Raw genomic sequence first — 19,983 nt, forward strand, 5'->3', positions numbered from 1 at the left:
TAAGCAATCTAGATGGCAACAAGAATTACACTGGAAATCAATTTAAGATCATCAGTTAGGATTCCAGTTAACTGTACCTGCTGCATCCCATTGCAATCAATTCAATCAATCAGCATCTTCTTTTCTAGTTATATAAATTGCAGCTTCCTGTCTAAATTGATTTTTCTTGTGTTAATATTCTGATGATTGCAAGACACAAAGCTTTGATTTTTTTAGAACTAAGTTCCGGATTGTCTAATACATTCTTCTTCAGTAAAAAGTCAGCATTTGTCACAATTCATGAATAATTTGCCTTAGACAAGCTGCACATTTCTAAACTGAACAACAGTATGTATTTTCATTGACTTATATGAATTAGTTCTTTGGCAAAAAGGTCTTTAAATTTGTACTTAACTTCTGAAAGTGACAGGGGCCAAATTCTAATGAGTCTACCATAAGATCTCAAATAAGGTGTGGAAATCAAGTTCTCCTAAATTTGAGCCAAACAATGACAGAGAACCAGAGAGAGGATTGTTATGGTCATTAACAAAGCAAGGGGAATTTTAAGGCAATGGAAAAAGAGCAGGGAAGTAGGACTAATTCGATAACTTGTTCAAAGAGCTAATACAGATATAATGAACCAGTGGCCTTAGTTTGCGCAATTTCATATATGATTCTACATTTAATTTTTAATGAAGAAAGCCACTGAAATAATTACACCTGCAAATTTCTGAAAAAATTAATACTAACCAAATCATGACGTTGTTATGCTTTCAAAACCAGCTAGTACCAACAAGTTCTGGTTATGTTGGGAGTTCCTGCATTCCTCAGCATACATGTTATGCTATGCCAATCAAATCCAAAACAATTCTTCAGCCTTTGATGTTGAGCAATAACTTGTTTTGTGGGTAAATTATGAAGATAAGGGTGGGATAGGAAAGGTTGATGGAGCATAATTCTTTTCGCTATTTTTAGTTCTAAGTGGCTTCATTTGCTTTTAAAATATTTTGCACCTGAATTCCACAAGTGTTGCCCCCAACGTAACATTAACAGGAGATCAGCAGAACCAGTTGAGAAATAGCACAAGCAAGAGGACCGTGTATGTTTTTACTTTGTCAGCATCGTGGTTCAGTGGTTAGCACTGTTGTCTCACAGCACCTGGGTTTGACTCCAGCTTTGAGTGACTGTCAGTGTGGAGTTTGCATGTTCTCCCTGTGCCTGTGTACATTTCCGTCAGGTGCTCTGGTTTACTCATACAGTCCAAAGATGTGCAGGTGGAGTGGCTTGGCCTTGCTAAATTATCTGTAGTGTCCATGGATGTGCAATCTAGGTGGATTAGCTATGGTAAATGCAGGTTACAGGGATACATAGGGGGCTGGTTCTGGGTGGAATGCTTTTCAGAGTGTCTGCAGTCTTAATGGGCCAAATAATCTTTTTCTGCACTGAAGGAATTCTATGATGCTATATTTGGGCAGAATTGGTGTTCTTTTCAACTGTAGTACATTTATTAAGGTAATTTTATTTCAGGTTCAAGAGCATTAAAATTTATTTGTATATCTTTTCTCTTTGGCTTTGTGTTCATAAGTTTGCAACCTAAAACTTCATGCAGTACTTTGGCCATAGGAAATGGGCAAGTGTGGTTTGATGAATTATATATTTAGAGATATATTGATTTCTTGCCAGCTTCATGAATCATATGATTATCTGACAACGAAGTGCAGAGTTACAAAGAATATTAAAAGGCTGAATTCCAGGTCATAAAGGAAATAATGGAAAGTTCATCAGAATTCTTGTTTGCTGACTAATTTCCAAACTATATAATGTATGTCCATCAAGATTATCACCCGTTTGGAAGAAATGTCAAAGATTCATATATTTTCAGTCACCATTTAAATAAGAATAGCTTTCAAAGTTCAGTGAACATTTCGTGAAAAATTATGACAACAACAAGCAATGTGTAGACTCATACTTGTACTGTAAGTATCAATTTATGCTGGCAAAACACTTGACAAGTGGCAATGTTCAAAAGAACAGCATTGGGCTAAACATGCAATATTTTGGTGAGGTGCGAGTTGCATCTAGCTGTTTGGAAAGTTTTTGGCTGCCACGCCTGATGGGGTTTTTCATCCTATCTTACCAAATGCATTTCATTAATTATGGTGTTTTTTGCATCCAGTTTCTACCCCATTTTACCACATATCTTTCCCACAATAACTTAGCTTCAGCAGGTATCTGCCAAAATACCAACATCTCTTATGCCCACACCATCTTTGTAAGGCCGCTGTGCACCTACACAGTCATTAGCAATCCAGTATTACCCTTCACCAGCGGGTAAAAAATGAGGTCTGCAGATGCTGGAGATCACAGCTGAAAATGTGTTGCTGGTTAAAGCACAGCAGGTTAGGCAGCATCCAAGGAATAGGAAATTCGACGTTTCGGGCATAAGCCCTTCATCCTGATGAAGGGCTTATGCCCGAAATGTCGAATTTCCTATTCCTTGGATGCTGCCTAACCTGCTGTGCTTTAACCAGCAACACATTTTCAGCAGCCCTTACCCTTCACCAGCAACAAAATAGTATAGCAGCCACAAAGTAATGCTGTCCATGGCACATATCTGGTATGGCTAACACTCCCCATATATACAATGCAATTCTCTCATCATGTCTCACACTTTACCAGTCAGTAACTACATCCCATTTGAACACCCTCTGAATCAGTGCTACCCTATGACCAATGTCCATTGTGGGCTCAAATCTTGTCATTGTCTTGCAGGGGAAAATCACATACAGGTTATAAGTTGAACAAATATTAACGTAAATGTGAACTTTTATTTATAGCAAGGAAAAAGAAGTAAATATGAAGCTAAGAAAAGCAGAACTTCATCCCTACAATGCCAACCATTTGGCAGTCATCTGTGGAGGAAATGAGGTAATTGAAGGAGAAAGCTGTTATTGTCCCTGACAGAACTCAGCCGTGACAAGTACTACCTGCCAGATAGAAACTCATTGACAAACACCTCCAACAGAAGGGTGCTGGGTACAGCAATCGTTGACTGTAAAATGTTTTGGTCACAATGCCAACCATCAATGAATTTCTATCTGGCAGGTAGTACTTGTCACAGCTGAGTTCTGTCAGGGACAACAACAGCTTCCTCCTTCAATTACCTCATTTCCTCCGCAGATGACTGGTCCCATTCCCCCAATTCCTATGTAACCAGGACATCATCTTGTTTTCTACTATGCAGAGAACAGCACACATCACAAGTGATGCAACTCACTCCGTTCAAACTATACTCTATGTCTTCCCCATCATACCAGTCCATTCCAAGGATGGAAATGTACTCTACAAGAGTCACGGTTGAGGCATAGGTTGCAATAAATCTGTGCTGTACAACAATCAGGGGTAACATTATGGTCTCGTGAAACATGGTCACCATGGGTATCCAGTAACAAGTCTTATAAGGCACCTAGACTCTCAAAAGCACCAGGTACATGAGTGTGCTCCAGAATATATAAGTATGACAGCTGCCAGGATGGTGAGCACACCTCTGGAATTAACAAAGATCACAGATCACCTGCACTTTAATCAAATGGAACTCCTTCCTTTGATGAATTCTGCTGTGTTTTGATATTAGCCTTTTAGTGCCACAAAGGTGCAGTTGATGGTACCCTGACCCGGGAGAAACCAGCAATGTTACCAAATTAACTGTTCAGGCTGCAGCACAGACTACATCTTGAGGGAACCAAATGAACTGCCCTGATGCATTTGTGGGTGCACCACTAAGATATTCCACACAGGTCTCCCATCGCTTTTTGCAAAAAGTCAATCGCATCGAGGTCCCGCAGTGCAGTGTTCTCTACAACCTCCAGAAGAGGATGGTCGTGCTCTCCCACAGCCCTTAGGTTCCACTCCAGCATCTGGCAAAGTTCTTTCTCCATGTCCTGGATATATGGGGTCTGCATTGACACTGCGCCTCACTAATGCACAGGAAATGAAGTCAAGGCCTGAAATCTCTGCGGCTCCTGTACACCCATCCATCCTGAGTAGCCATTCAGCTGCAGCATCTTCATGGGCTTATTGCTCCTTATCCTCAAAATGACAGTAGCCTTCATCTCTGGCTGAAGTGCAAACACACTAATTAAGAAGTCACATGGCAAAGCAAGGCATGGAAGGTATGGGCATGCAGGTGGGCACAAAATGACTGAGCTCCAAGACAGTTGACCTGAGATGACACATGCACGAAACAACCCCACTGCCTTGTGGCCGAAGACACACACACGAAACATCCCCATCACCCTGGAGCCGAACACTTTAACTCCACTTCTCATTCCCCCAAGGACATGCAGGTTCTGGGCCTCCTCCATCGCCAGACCCTTACCACCCGACGCCTGGAGGAAGAATGCCTCGCCTTCTGCCTTGGGACTCTCCAACCACATAGGATCAATATGAATTTCACTGCTTTCCTCATTTCCCCTCCTCCCACCTTATCCCGGATCCAACCTTCCAACACAACACTGCCTTCTTGATCTGTTCTACCTGTTCATCTCCCTTCCCACTGATCCACTCCACCCTCCTCTTCAACCTCTCACCTGCACCCCCACCTTCATCTACCTATCACATTCCCATCTACCTATCCCCAGCCCCACCCCCATGGTCTAAACTCTGATCTCAAGCGTCTGCAGTGCTCACTTTCTCCTCTGAGATGTACTCTGCCCAAGTCTCAGCTGTAACCTCTCAGTGCTGATTGCTGGTGTTCTGTCCAATGCAAGCCTGTGCTTTGTGAGCAACCTGTCAGTGAACTGGAGAGGTCATGATGGGCTAACATATGCTGGATGCCAATGTCCATCGATGCAAGGTGCCTTCAGCTGAACCCCCTTGAATTGTACCTTGAGATGCTGTTGCATAGTGTCCAACATGGCAGTCCGTGGAATTTTGAGATGGAACTCACTGTTGTGGTTCTGCTCGCCGAGCTGGAAGTTTTTGCTGCAAACGTTTCGTTCCCTGGCTAGGGAACATCATCAGTGCTGTTGGAGCCTCGTGTGAAGCGCTGCTTTGATGTTTCTTCCGGTATTTGTATTGGTTTGTTCTTGCCGCTTCCAGGTGTCAGTTTCAGCTGCAGTGATTTGTATGTGGGGTCCAGGTCGATGTGTCTGTTGATGGATGTTCTTGCCGTTTCCGGGTGTCAGTTTCAGCTGTAGTGGTTTGTATATGGTGTCCAGGTCAATGTGTCTGTTGATGGAGTTTGGGGATGAATGCCATGCTTCTAGGAATTCTCTGGCTGTTCTCTGTCTGGCTTGTCCTATGATAGTGGTGTTTTCCCAGTCAAATTCATGTTGCTGGTTGTCTGAGTGTATGGCTACTAGAGATAGCTGGTCGTGTCGTTTTGTCGTCTTCCAAACAGGAAGACAGCTAACAATCCGCATCCATGAACATCAGCTAGCCACAAAACGACACGACCAGCTATCTCTAGTAGCCATACACTCAGACAACCAGCAACATGAATTTGACTGGGAAAACACCACTATCATAGGACAAGCCAGACAGAGAACGGCCAGAGAATTCCTAGAAGCATGGCATTCATCCCCAAACTCCATCAACAGACACATTGACCTGGACACCATATACAAACCACTACAGCTGAAACTGACACCCGGAAACGGCAAGAACATCCATCAACAGACACATCGACCTGGACCCCACATACAAATCGCTGCAGCTGAAACTGACACCCGGAAGCGGCAAGAACAAACCAATACAAATACCGGAAGAAACATCAAAGCAGCGCTTCACACGATGCTCCAACAGCACTGATGATGTTCCCTAGCCAGGGAACGAAACGTTTGCAGCAAAAACTTCCAGCTCGGCGAGCAGAACCACAACAACGGATACCCGAGCTACAAATCTTCAATCAGATGGAACTCACTGGACTTCTCATGCAATTCTGCCACACATTTTGCCATAGCACATGTTGCTCAGACCCCTATAAGATTCTGTCTTTTGATTCCATTTTCACAAGTTAGCAACAGCAGCATTACAGAGCTGTCCATTTTTGTCATCTTGCAGCATTTTCACAAAGCACAGGAATTTACTGTTCACAACCATTAAGCCTTCAAATCACACTGCAATGTCCTATTTGAACCAAAGGAGCTTCTATATAAATGTGCAAGTGAATTATATAGCCAACTGTAAATTTCAAATTAGTGGAAGCTATGATCAAATTGTGCAGTCCTGGAGCCCAGGTTACCCTTGCTGAAAAGGTTCATTTCTAGTCAGAGAAGATTACAAAGAAAGATCATGATACTAAGTTCCTTATAGAATGATCTGAGTTATAAGGAAGTCTTTAGTTTTCAGCCTGGAAACAAGGAGGGAAAAAATAAATTCTGACACTCTGCTAACACAATTTGGCCGCAGCTAAATTAATTCAGTTTTGGATTAGCTATGCTAGAGTGATGTTTTAACATTGGACATTAGGCTTCAATTAATTTAGGCTGGAGAGCAGTAGATAACTACTGCACATCCTCAGGCATCTCTCTGGCAAAGTGAGTATTAACTTTGAGTTCAGACTGGAGAAAGTGAGGTCTGCAGATGCTGGAGATCAGAGTCGAGAGTGTGTTGCTGGAAAAGCACAGCAGGTCAGGCAGCATCCGAGGGGAGAATGATGAATTCCTGATGAAGGGCTCCCGCCCGAAACGACGATTCCCCTGCTCCTCAGAAGCTGCCTGACCTGCTGCGCTTTTCCAGCAACACATTCTCGACTTTTGAGGTCAGACACACCACCAATAGCTTTCCGGGACAGGTTGATCAGAAGGGGCTTAATGGCCGAAAGACTGTCTTCAAAATAGTTGACGAATTTGAACGCATCACAAAACATACCATTTCGGTGATGACTTCCAGTGGTGCCTTTAAGGTCATTTGTTACGTTATAAATAGACCTGGTTGTTCTGAGTACAGCATGCCTGCAGAGCTCCTCAAACTCGCGCTCAGTTGCACACAAAGAGTCTCATGCTCGTTTTCGGCACGAACTCTGTATACCTATCCTGGAACCTTTTCCAAAGTTGCTGGTGACACACTGTTGGCACAGAAATTGCATTCTGCGGATTCGTATATGCATTAATAAGATTAATAACCATTGTAAGCACTTTATTGTAAGCATTCTAGATTATTTGTACCGGAGTATTTTAACATTAAGTCAGTATTTATAACTTAACAGGAATATATTGTCTAAAGTCAAACTCCACGTAAAATAGATTAACTACCTGATTCTCAAAATATGTGAATGTTTACACATAAAGAATACACTGTCAGTTTCCTGAGAATGTTCCTGAAATTATTTAAAATAGTACAATTATTCCTACATACTTGTACCCATTTGAGAGGAATAAAATCTTAATAATTTATTATATTTCTTTCTTAACTTTGTTCTGGATCTATCCTCTGCTACTGGGACAGACTATTTTGTAATTCTACACCTGTGCACGACCTCGCCCATTAACTTGCTGGACTGCCCTAACAAGAATGTGAGGTAAACTTTAGGCAATCAGACAGTTGAGCTTACTATGTTTAAACAACAAGATCGTCTAAGCATCTTTTCCATGTGAAGCTGGACTTTGCTCCTCCAGTTTTTGATAAGACCACTTCAATGGCATTTGACGATAGCAACTTGAACTCTATGAGCAAAGATACTGCAGATTTATACCAGAATGAATTAAAGTCAAGCCGGAGTGTTAGCCTTCCAACTGAACTCTTGATGAGAACTGATCATTATGAAAAAGGTCATAGAAACTACAGGAACGTGGAGCAAATCCACTTAAGGCGCCCTAAGAAAAGACCTTCTATTTTTAAAGGTAGGAAATGTTTGTGTGCTGTCAATTGGTTATGATTAAATATTATTGAACAGTCCTTACAATATGACAATTTCAGTTCAAAATGATATCAATATGTACCAGTTTAACCAGAAAACCATTTATAGAGAAACATTAGTCAGATGAACATGTTAGGATATGTTGTCGGTTTCACAGCACAATGTGCCAGCAGTCATGGTTTATAAACAAGAGTTTAAAAGTGCCCATAGCAAAAGTCTGTTTATGACTAGGTAGAATTGATGATTGCGCAGCTAGTAATTGGTAAATAAGTTATGCTTTGCATTCCTCTCCTTCAGCAGAGCCTGAAGATTGTTGATAAGAGTGGTTATTTCAATCAAATCACTATATGTTCTACGTAAGAAAGTTGCTGCATGTATACTTTAAGATTACTGTGAAACAACATAAAAGTATAAAACTTTTGGGCAATGGACAATGTATTTTCATAATATTTATTATTACATGAATTATCTTATTTTATTCTTGGAATGTGGGTATCACTGTCTAGGCCAGCATTTATTTCCATCCCCAGTTGCCCTTGAGAAGGTGATGGATAGGCATCATCATGAATACAACTGATTGGTAATCATATTTGAGCACATTTCACCATTGTGTCAAACACATTACTGTGGGTCTAGATTAATATATAATCATAGCTGTACTTTTTAATTAATGTATAGGCCATGCAGGGTAACAAAGGACATTTAATAGCGGTGACTTGATTGAAGTATAAAAAAAACCCTGAAAAATCTTAAGGAGGTAGATGAGAAAAGAATATTTCCTTTTGTGGGTGAATCTAGAACTTGGGGCACTGTTTAAAATGAGGAACAAAATCTTCCCAACCCCAAATGACATGGATTTTGGTGAGAAATTTGGGGAAATCAGAAGAAATGTCACCTTCATTGCTACCTAATTTCACCTCATTAACGTGCAATTTCTTGTTTTTCCACTTGCTGTGCAGAAACTGGAAGGCAAAAATTCCCAACACAAAAGTCAAAGCTGTTACTGGTAGCAAAATGGCAAGGTCACTAGGCTAACAATCCAGAATTCCCCTGAGGATGTTGGTTCAATTAACGCTATGGCAGATGGTGAATTTTGAATTCAGTAAAAATATTCAATGAAAAGTTGGCCCAATAGCTGCCGTGTAACCATTTGTGATTGTCATATAAAGCATTAGCTTCACTAATGTCCTCCGGGGAAAGAAATTAGTTACTTTTACCTGGTCCAGCCTACATGTGACTCCAGACCCACATGTAATTGACTCTTAACTGCCCACTGGGCAGCTGGGGATGGGCAATTAATGCTTGTCCAGCCAGCATTGCCAAATGAATATAACAGAGTTCCAGCTCACTGCTTACTCCACCAGACCTCCAATCTGGACAGTCGGCACCAACTTTTCAGGGCACAATTCATTGGTGGTGGCTGTATGCATATCACAGCAGCACTTCTAACATTGCTATTATGACATCCATCCAGTCTACTTCTACACGTCAATACTGTACTTTGGAGCACACCAGCACCTCTCATTGCAATGCTGCTGCCAGAAATGTTTGCATGCCAAGAGGCATTCAACTCATGGATTGGACCAGGGTGCATCTCAGGGCTCTTCCGTCACTCTCTTAGAACTCATTTACTTTGTGCCTAGTTTGATGTTCACAGATGCCTTGCCTTTTTCACATTGCCCCTCAGCCAGAGCTTACAGGTCCATAGTACTTCTGTCTTCCCTTGCCACTCAGCATCGATACAAAGCTGTCATGGTTGGCAGCAATCAGTCAGTGGCATTGTGTTGTTGTAGGGCACTGTGCTATGTCAATCTCATACATGCACTATCTTCCAGTCACATATACAGCACGCACAGTGCATGTGCTTCAACTACATAGCCACGCCTCAAAGCCTATAGAGCATAGCCCTCAATTAAGTCAGGGGAGACTCCCTTCAGGCAGGTGTCTCTGACAAAGTAAGTCAGGGCATCAGGGGATTGAGCACAGTAATTTTGCCACTTGGCGCAGTCATGGTCAAGTTCCTCTCCTCATAATGGGTGAGGAACAGCATGTGACTGTATATTGCAAGAGGGTGTCAAATTATGTTGCTGGTTCTCTATTTCCCTTTGTCTTTTTGTCTTTTTATGTCTCCAAATCTCTTTTTTTCTCATTTGTTTAGCACCTAAATTTCTGAATTTTTCATACCTCTGAAAATGCAGAAGATATCTTGGGCATCTTTAAATCCCAATGCAGCTGCAGGCCCAGGTTGTAGTAGAGGGTTGTTTAAATGCTTGAGATTGACAGCCATGTATGTTAAAGCTTATGAAAGACACCCACTGTGTGAAAATTAGTGCCATGTCAATCTGAAGATGGATCAGAGGCCCAGAAAAGGAATGAACATTTGCTAAGTTTTTAGAGATTGCTTCTTGGGGTACTCGAGTATTTCCAAAAAGGCAATTAATATCCCATCAGAAAATTACTTTTGTTTCTACAACTTTTGAAATTAAAAAAAATCAGGCTTTGATATACCTTGCCAATTCTGAATAGGCACGAAGTGACATGAGCCAAGTGGGACAAGACAAAATCTTGAAGTAGCTTGGGTTTATTCTCAAACATCTTGCACATGACACTGTGGGAAGAAGTAATGGTGTAATGGTCATGTTACTAAGCCAATAATCCAGGGCCCACACTATCGTAGCTAGGCAGATGATGAAATTTGAATCCAATAAAAGTCTGGAACAAAAAGCTTATGGTGACCAATGTAATCACTGTCAATTATTGTAAAAGTCTATCTGATTCATGAGTGTCTTTTAGTGAAGAAAATCTGGTGTTCTTACCTGGTTCAGTCAACATATAACTCCAGATCTGCTGTACTATGGTTAACTCTTTTAGAGGAATGGGCAATAAATGCTTCCTTGGCCAGTGGCTGTCAGTTCCCGTAAACAAATAAAAAGTTGAGGAAGATCAGTTCCCTTTCATCTGAATTAAAGAGCAAGAAAAAGCTAGGATCTCTGGATTAGGTTTGTAGACGTTGTTGTGAAAGTGAAACATAAAGTATTTGCAGTGTGGGTTTTAGGTGTGTCACAAATAATGCTATATCCTGTTTTAGATTGTGAAATTTCTAAAGCTAACTAGTTTCATTTGGCTGTATTATGAAAACAATTGAGCAATATCTATATCTTCCCTCCATTTATAAAGATGCAGACAATGGCTTACTCATAAGTCTGCTGGTGTAGTAATCCAGAGAACCACAGTAATATCCTATGGAAATGAGTTCAAATTTTCCAAGATGGCAGATAGTTATATTTAAACTTAATAAAATCTGGAATCAAAAGATAGCCTGAAAGTGGGCATATAATCATTGTCATGTGTCATCTACACACAGCACCCAGTGGCTGTTTCTTAAGCAGTTGTGTGATTAGTGAGTTCTATTGAATCATGTTAGTGGAGGCATCATCGATCTGACTAATGATAAGGGTTGAGGTTGGTGTTCAAGAAGACCTTCTTCACAACATATTTGTACTGGTACCTTCTAAGAGACCCCGGTTCTGTGACGGATCTCCCTCTTTAGGTCCTAGGTCAGTTAGGTCTTCATGCTTCATATGATCAATAACACCTCTTGCTTCAACTGCTGTCTCCCAGCAAGTTCCTTTTGCACCTTTTGCTAGGACGGATGTAAGCCTGCCCACACTGGATGCACTCATTGGATTAACAACATACATGTCTCTCCAGGATTCCACATTGTTATATGACTCCATTGTACTCAAGCCATCATGCACCAACACTTAAGCTTCCACAATACCACTGAGTGAACTGCTTGCGTCCACATCGTCGACCAGACTTCAGGCCTCAAGCAACTTCCCTCCATGAACTGCTTTCTGAGGTTGCGCTCCTGCTATTGGTTTAATAATGCAGGTGTGTCCTACTACTTGATGACTCTGAAATTCAGGGTTCCACACTTCCACATCTTATTCTAATCCTTGATATTTTAAGTTTGGAGAGATACTCTTGCACCATTTGGAAAGTCAGTCCTAATTACTTTGTGATGGTTCAAGGTCTTTCATCTCATCACTCTGTCTTAATCCTCTTGGACAATATCTCAAACACCTAGCTTAGCCTCATGTAATACTGAGCTATCCCATCATTGACTTGGTCATTTCCATCTGAAGGTTGTCTTATGAGGAAACACTGAGCACAACACTGTAGTTGGGGTCATTTGGTCATGGATAGGATTGGCCTGTGTGAATTTGGTAAAAATCTGTAAGTATGAAGAAATGATAGTCCCATTACTACTGGGGTCAAAGATTATAAAATCTCTAGGCATCCCTTGGCAACCAGAGATCCCATGTTGGGGGTGAAGTCACTTCCCTACTTTGTCAAAGGACACATCTCACAATTTCAACAGTAGCCATCTGGGCCAGTAACATTTTTCCCTGGTCAGGGCAGTTGTTTTCTTATGTTGCTAGATGACCTGCTTGGTCATGAACTACTACCAACACTTGACATTTGAGGCTGTCAGGAGGGATGAGTTGCTTCACCTCTCTGGCCTTGTCATGAACCAACCAATAGAAGACTCTTGCAGCAATTCAATGGCTTCTGAGCTGATTTAGACTCCCTCATTAACTTTGCCAAATTCACACAGGCCAATCCTATCTATGACCAAATGACCCCAACTATAGTCAGGGAGTTAGTATGTGTTTGTTTTGACTGTTTCATTGCTCTACGTCGAACTTACAGTGATCCGGGTACAAAGTTAAGAGCAGAAATTTATAGAAGCTCTGATCTATGAACATAACCATCTACACACCTTGCCTCCTGAGATTAAAAAACATGGCCTGGGAACCTCTGGAACTGGTTTCTGCTTATGGAGTTAAAAATGTCTTGTTTGGATGAGATCCACTCCTTCCTGTGGACCATCTGCTTTGGCTGACCACAACTTCTGATGGAGTTGATCAAGTGCTGGACATTACAGATTTGAAGGGGCTATCAAGGGAATCTTAGGGAGTTACTGCTGTGCATCTTAGAGCTGGTGCATACTGCTGCCACTGTGCAGCAGGGTGAAGGGGATGAATGTTAAATGTGGTGGTTGTGATTCCAATCAAAAGAGCTGGATGATGCCAAGCTTCTAAAGTGTTGTGCTCAGTGTTTCCTCATAAGACAATCCCTTCATCCCAGATTATGCTGGCGGGAGAAGTATGGAAATGGTGGTGTAAAAGTAGTCCATAAGCAGCTGAACTGGATACCCAATGATGCTGACATTGTCACCATTGGTGATATGTTAAGGCAGTAGGACAATATCAAGCTCCACTTTCAAATCCTTTTCCCAGCATATTACCAGACTTCTCACCACCCTGCCTGTCTCCAAAGAACTGGGAAAATTCAGCCCATTACGCAGGTTTTAAGTCATAGAGTCATAGAGTCCAACAGCATGGAGACAAACCCTTTGGCCCAAACTGGTCCATGCCAACCAAAATGTCCATTCTGCTCTATCCCCATTTCTCTGCACTTGACCCATATCCTTCTAATCCTTTCCTATCCATGTATTTGCCCAAATGCCTTTTAAATGTTGTTAATGTATCTGCCTCAACTACTTGAGCTGGCAGCTCATTCATATGCATACCACCTTTTGTGTAAAAAAGTTGCCCATTGTCTCCCCTTTATTCTTTCCCCTCAAACCTTGCCCTTTAGTTCTTGATTCCCCAACCATGGGAAGAATGCACTCATCCTATCCATGCCTCTTATGATCTTGTACACCTCAACAAGGCCCCCCCTTAGCCTCTTACACCGAAAGAAAAAAATCCTAGTTTGTTCAACCTGTTCCTATAACTCAGACCATTGAATCCAGGCAATATCCTTGTAAATTTCTTCTGCACTCTTTCCAGTTTAGTAACATCCTTCCTATAACAAGATGACCAAAACTGAACACAATAGTCCAAGTGCGGACTCACCACCATACTGTGTATTTGCAATATAACTTACCAATTTCTATACTCAATGCTCTGACTGATGAAAGCCACTATGCCAAAAGCCTTCTTCACTGCTCTGTCTACCTGTGACTTCACTTTCAGAGGACTGTGAACCTGAATTCCAAGGACCCTCTGTTCTACTACATACCTTGATTTGACTTTCCGTATTGCAAGACCTCACACTTACCTATATTAAACTCCATTTACCATTTCTCGGCCCACTTCCCTAGCTGATCAAGGTCCTGCTGCAATTTCTGATAACCTTCCTCACTGTCCACGATACCACCTATTTTAGTGTCATCATCAAACTTGCTAATCATGCCTTGTACATTTTCATCCAAATCATTAATATAGATAACAAACAGTAGTGGACCCAGCACCAACTCCAGAGGCACTCCACAAGTCACAGGCCTCCAGTCCGACAAACATCCTACCACTATTGCCCTCTGCATCCCACCATCAAACCAATTTTGTTCCCAATTTGCCAGCTCATCCTGGATTCCATGCGATCTAATCTTCCAGATCAGCCTACTGAAATCCATATGGAGTATGTCTACCCACACTGCCCTTGTCAATCTGCCTGGTCACTTCATTAAAGAACTCTAACAAATTTATGAGGCACAATCTCCACTCACAAAGCTATGCTGACTACCCGTAATCAAACCCTGTCTTTCCAAATGCTTGGATATCTTATTCCCTCAGAATCTTATCAAGTAACTTACCCACCACAGATATTAAGCTTACTGGTCTGTAGTTCCCAGGCTTTTCTTTGCTGTCTTTCTGAATAATGGCACAACATTCACTATCCTCCAGTCTTCGGCACCTCACCTGCAGCTAACGATGATGTAAAACTATCAGCCAGGACCCAGTAATTTCTTGTGTAGCCTCTTGCAATGTTCTAGTCAAGACGAGGAGTTTTATCCACTTTCATACATTCTAATACATCCAACATCTCCTCTACTTTGATATGGACTGTCCCTAAGGTATCGCCATTAACTTCCCAAGTCTTCATATCTTTCTCGCAGAGGAGAAATACTCACTGAGAACCCTTGCCCATCTCTTGAGGTTCTACACATAGATGTCCACTTTGGTTCTTGAGGGGCCCCCATTCGCTCTCTAATTATTCTTTTTCCTTTAATACGGAACATCAATTTTCCGAAATTCAGAGTATTTGAAAAGATCTCGAGGTCCTGTAAATGCTTCCTTTGTTCACGATCAGTTATCTGCACAAAATACTCCCTGTTCATCTTGTTTGGATAATTGGGGTTGTTCTGTATACTTTTGTATAGGACTGTCATACTAAGTGCTAATCAGACACTGGACTGGGCTTCAGAGAGTCTTCTGCAAGATCAAAGATGCCAGGACTGCAAGTACCTCAACTCCTGCAAGCTCCCAGTCAATCAGAGGTTGAGAGTTCATCAATTCTCAGCATTGTAGCTGCTGCCAACAATGCATCCATCTGAGGTCCTGGATTGCTGAGGGATACAGCTCACAGGTTGCGAGAAAAGATATTGTAAGCTCAGAGGTGTGCCTCAAGTAACTTCCAATACTGAGTTCCTCAATCAGCACCTGAGTAGCTTTAAACTGTAACAGTTTTAAAGATAGATTAAATGGACTGTGGGCAACACTGGCAAGGCCACATTTTATTGCCCATTCTTAATATTATCAAAGTGCTGGTGAATTATTACAGTCCATGTGATAAAGGTTACCCTGAAGTGTTTAAAAAAAAGGAAGTTCCTGTTTTGTTCACCCAGTAATGATGAAGGAACATTAATGAATTTCAAATCAGGATAGTAAGAAACTTGGAGAGGGCTGCACAGGTGATGATGTTCTTTATCCTTATTAGCCATAACCAGCCATGGATTTAGCATGTCATTTATACTATTTAATTGGATGCAAGTCAACAGCAATAACAACAATAATGTGTGTTTATGTAGCATGTTTAACAAAGTAAAGTGATTTGAGTCACTTCACAGGGGCATAAGTGAACAAAATTTGACACCGGGCCATTTGCAGATGACTTGCATAACTGTCAGTTAGTTTCCTAATATTACAATTGAAATCTGTTACCTGTGAAAGAAAAGATGCAATACGGTATGAACTATTTCATGTGTTGATCTTAAGAACATAGCACTAAAACACTTTAGTACATCCTAAGGTCATGAAAGGGTAGTACAAATATAACATACATATAAATGTAAGCCCTTTTTTCTTCTAGAGATAAATTAACAAACATATTACTCTTTATCAGTTCAGAATACATAGACGATACCTACACATAAGAAAACATGCTTTATGGTTTTCCCATTGAGCTTTAACTTTACTTGCACATTTTAATGATACTGATATCTTTAAAGCCTAAACAGCACCCAAACATCTTTTCTGCTTGGCCCTGTGCCCACATGTGTGCCTATGACTATTCCCAGTGTGCATCCGTTTAAGTTTAATGAAATCCCACAGGTTGTTAAATTGCTGAGATGTTGCCATAACACTTCTGGTGCATTGCACACTATTTGCTCAAGTACTGCGAGCAGAGGAAGATTATTTCAAGTCAAGCTTATAAAATACATATATTCAGTGCACATATTTATTATTTTTGTGAAATATGTAATTTGAGTATTTTGTTTAAATCCTTAATTTGAACAAAGGCAGTTATAATTATTGGTAAAATTGCAGGATGTTTCTTTTGCCAGTGGCCTATAGGACTGCTCCTTGCTCACAGCAGCCAGCGCTTAATCTAGGGAGCCATTAACATGAAGTCAGGCAAGGGACACTGAGACTGAATCCACTTCCTTGTATTTGACCTGCTCAGCACCTTGCCAGTGGCACCAACCCTACGACCCCTATTTTGCCTGACTTATCTCTTGGGATCCAGTGAGGACACCTAGTAAAGGCCAAAATGCATTCTACACAGTGGCCACAGTGTTGTTGCACTGTTTAGTTGGCAGATAGGGATCTGATTTCCACCATGCTGGTTGGAACACCACGTATTAAGACTATATTCTGCCAAAGGTGCAGAGAAAAGGCAGATTGACAGGCAAAACTTTCATCAAGCAATGGGTTGCCTTTAAATTTGAGATAGGTCAGGTATAGTTGTATGACATTTCCAATCAGGGGAAAGGAAGGGCAAATAAAATCAGAGCACCCTGGATGTCTAAAGAGACAACAGATAAAATGAAACAAAAGGTTGCAAGGACCTGATGAATTGAAGGAGTCTGGCAGATAAAATTTAATGGAGAGAATGAAGTGATACATTTCTCTGTGAAGAATAAGGAAAGCTAATATGGGGAATAGGTGGGGCATTACATTAGCTAAAATAATGTGGCATATACCTGTAATGTAGCATAAAATGGGTTGAATGGCCTTCTTTTGTACAATAAACTTTCTTTGACTCTGATTCCAGTTGATCTTCAATGACATTTCATGATTCAGGTCAAGCAGATTTATAGGGCTGAGTGAACAGAAGGTAAGAAAGTTTAAGAATTAGGAGAGGTGATAGGAATGAGAGTCATGGATGGAAAGGTATCATGGGGCACAAGAGTGGAAGGTAAAAAGTGATTAGTAGTGAAAGAGGAACAAGACTGGAGAAGGAAACAGGGAGCACATAGGAACAGTCACCAAGGCCAGCAAAAAAAAATCACTACACTGACATTTAAGACCATTATAGCTCCTTCAGTGTCCTGGAATTCCCTCCCCAACGGAATTGTTGATCTATCTACAACACATGGATGCAATTGTTCAAAAGTCAGCTCACCACCACCTTCCCATGGGTGACTAGGAACAGACAATAAATGCTGGAATGTCAACGACATCTACGTTCCAAAATTTAGTGGAGACAGATTTGGGGAAAGGAAGATAATTTCAGCAAAGGATGGAAGGGTGCAGCAAACAAAATTCTGGGAGTTCAGGCCCAACATCTATTGATGAGAATTGACAAAAAATTGGTGTAATATGGTGAAGGAGTTGGAACAAAACTTTTAAACCAAGATTCAATGATTTGCTGTCCAAGATTAGGGGCGGGCATGTCCACTGGTGAATTAACTTTCTACCTTCACCACTGAGAAAACTCACTGGATTGAGCTCCAATTCACTGTTAAGTGCCGACTGGTGAGCTTCTTGGAGAGTCATAGATCTAAATGTTGTTGCCACACCACCAAAATCTGATGGCCAACCACAGCCTGCAACCCTTTGGGAATTGGAGGTCATTATTGGAGCCCTGATTGTCAATTGATTCAGTGGAAAAAAGGCAAATATTGTTTTCTTGTGTCCCAAGGACTAAGGGGTCATGGGGGTCAGAGGCAACTTGCTTTCTATCCCTTCCCTGATTGCAAACCCCACAACCTGACAGACAGGTCATGTTGTTTTCCCTGTGAGGAAAACTCCCATTCTTTTTGTTCACTGGAAGGACAGGTAATCAGGTCAGTGGTGAGTTGAGGCCCTTAATTCACTACAAAAGGTCTTGATTACTGGAAAATCTAGTAGCTTGCTGAGGGACCTTCATACTGAGCACTTAGTTGATGATGTGGCAAGAAGTGAGTGAATATCTCTCCAGGGCAATTATTTGCCCTTCCTTCTTTCCAACCACCAATAAAGATAAAATTGCACCTTTTGTTAAAGAGCCATCAGAAGGGATTGCAAGTGAAAACACTGCAGTTGGGAACTGGGGATGATTTGAAAATGTTTTCAAGAGCTGGGGAAGGCAAGTGAAGTTACATTTTAAGCAGCAAAGATGTGCTAACTCCATTAGAGTTAGTATAAGCTATCTAAGGCCTGTTGTGCACTGCAGATGCAATAGGAAAACAAACACTCTATAAAGAGGAAAAATATACCAAAAGGAAAAGAACTATTTTTATGAGGGGAATGTTTGTGTCATGTAAGCAGGGTTTTAAACAGAAATGTTTTCCTATTTATATTGTATGTTGTCTGTGATTCACACAACAACGACCATTCACATCCTGAAAAAATATGTTCTCTTAACAATGTCAGTCGTGTAATGTCAGGTTTAGAGAGGCTACTAAAGTTTTAATCACTGATTTAATTAAATGCTTGTAAGGAGAGATTAAGATAATACGTTAAGAGATGTCAATAGGAGAAACTTTCTGATAGCCTGATACACGATAAAAGATTTTGTTGGGAATTAGGTGGATGAACATGGAATGATGAAAATAATGTTTGACAAGTTTAGGCTTTTTTCAAATATAATAGAGTATTTCTGGGTTTTGTTATTTTCACATCTATGTTTATTTACCCCTCAGAATAGTGGCATTTATAATAAATTTCCTTTTAGAAAGATATGAATGATAGGTAAATACTAATATTGCAATGGACTCTGCAACTAACATAACCATAATAGCTCTTTCACCATGGCATCTCCAGGTGTGATAAATAGATTTACAAATCGGAAAGATGTTGTGAAATCTGAAAGGGTTCAAAAATGGTTTACAAGAATGTTGCCAGGGTTGGAGGATTTGAGAATAGGCTGTGGCTGTTTTCCCTGGAGTGACTGTGGCTGAGGGATGACCTTGTAGAAGTTTATAAAATCATGAGGGGTATGGATAAGATAAGTAGACAAAGTCTATTCCCTGGGGTGTGGGAGTCCAGAACTAGAGGGCATAGGTTTAGGTGAGAGGGGAAAGATATAAAAGAGACCTAAGGGGCAACTTTTTCATGCAGAGGGTGATACGTGTGTAGAATGAGCTGCCAGAGGAAGTGATTAGATTACTTACAGTGTGGAAACAGGCCCTTTGGCCCAACAAGTCCACACCGACCCGCCGAAGCGCAACCCACCCATACCCCTACATTTACCCCATACCTAACACTACGGGCAATTTAACATGGCCAATTCACCTGGCCTGCCCATCTTTGGACTGTGGGAGGAAACTGGAGCATCCGGAGGAAACCCACGCAGACACGGGGAGAACGTGCAAACTCCACACAGTCAGTCGACTGAGGCGGGAATTGAATCCGGGTCTCTAGCGCTGTGAGGTAGCATTGCTAACCACTGTGCCACCGTGCCGCCCACAAGTGGTGGAGATTGGTACAATTACAATATTTAAAAGGCATCTGGATGATATATAAATAGGAAGGGTTTGGATGGATATGGACTGGGTGCTGGCAGGTGGAATTAAATTGGGTTGGGATATCTGATCGGCATGGACAAGTTGGACCGAAGAGTCAGTTTCCGTGCTGTACATCTCT

General features: G+C 41.3%; 1 protein-coding gene across 3 annotated transcripts in view; it reads left to right on the plus strand.

The window, feature by feature from the left end:
- Positions 1-19,983, plus strand: part of LOC132816485 (protein furry homolog) — a 397,881-nt gene that overhangs the window by 53,483 nt on the left and 324,415 nt on the right. For 2 of the 3 annotated variants that reach the window (XM_060826128.1, XM_060826135.1), the window contains exon 1: positions 7,543-7,823. The exons of the other annotated variant lie outside the window; for it this stretch is intronic. In XM_060826128.1, the coding sequence (XP_060682111.1) occupies positions 7,619-7,823 (205 nt within the window). In that variant the 5' untranslated portion in view covers positions 7,543-7,618. Of the gene's footprint in view, positions 1-7,542; positions 7,824-19,983 lie in introns of those variants that run through there. 3 annotated transcript variants of the gene reach the window in all.

Source organism: Hemiscyllium ocellatum, chromosome 6 (genome assembly GCF_020745735.1).
Source record: "Hemiscyllium ocellatum isolate sHemOce1 chromosome 6, sHemOce1.pat.X.cur, whole genome shotgun sequence".
NCBI classification, from domain to species: domain Eukaryota; kingdom Metazoa; phylum Chordata; class Chondrichthyes; order Orectolobiformes; family Hemiscylliidae; genus Hemiscyllium; species Hemiscyllium ocellatum.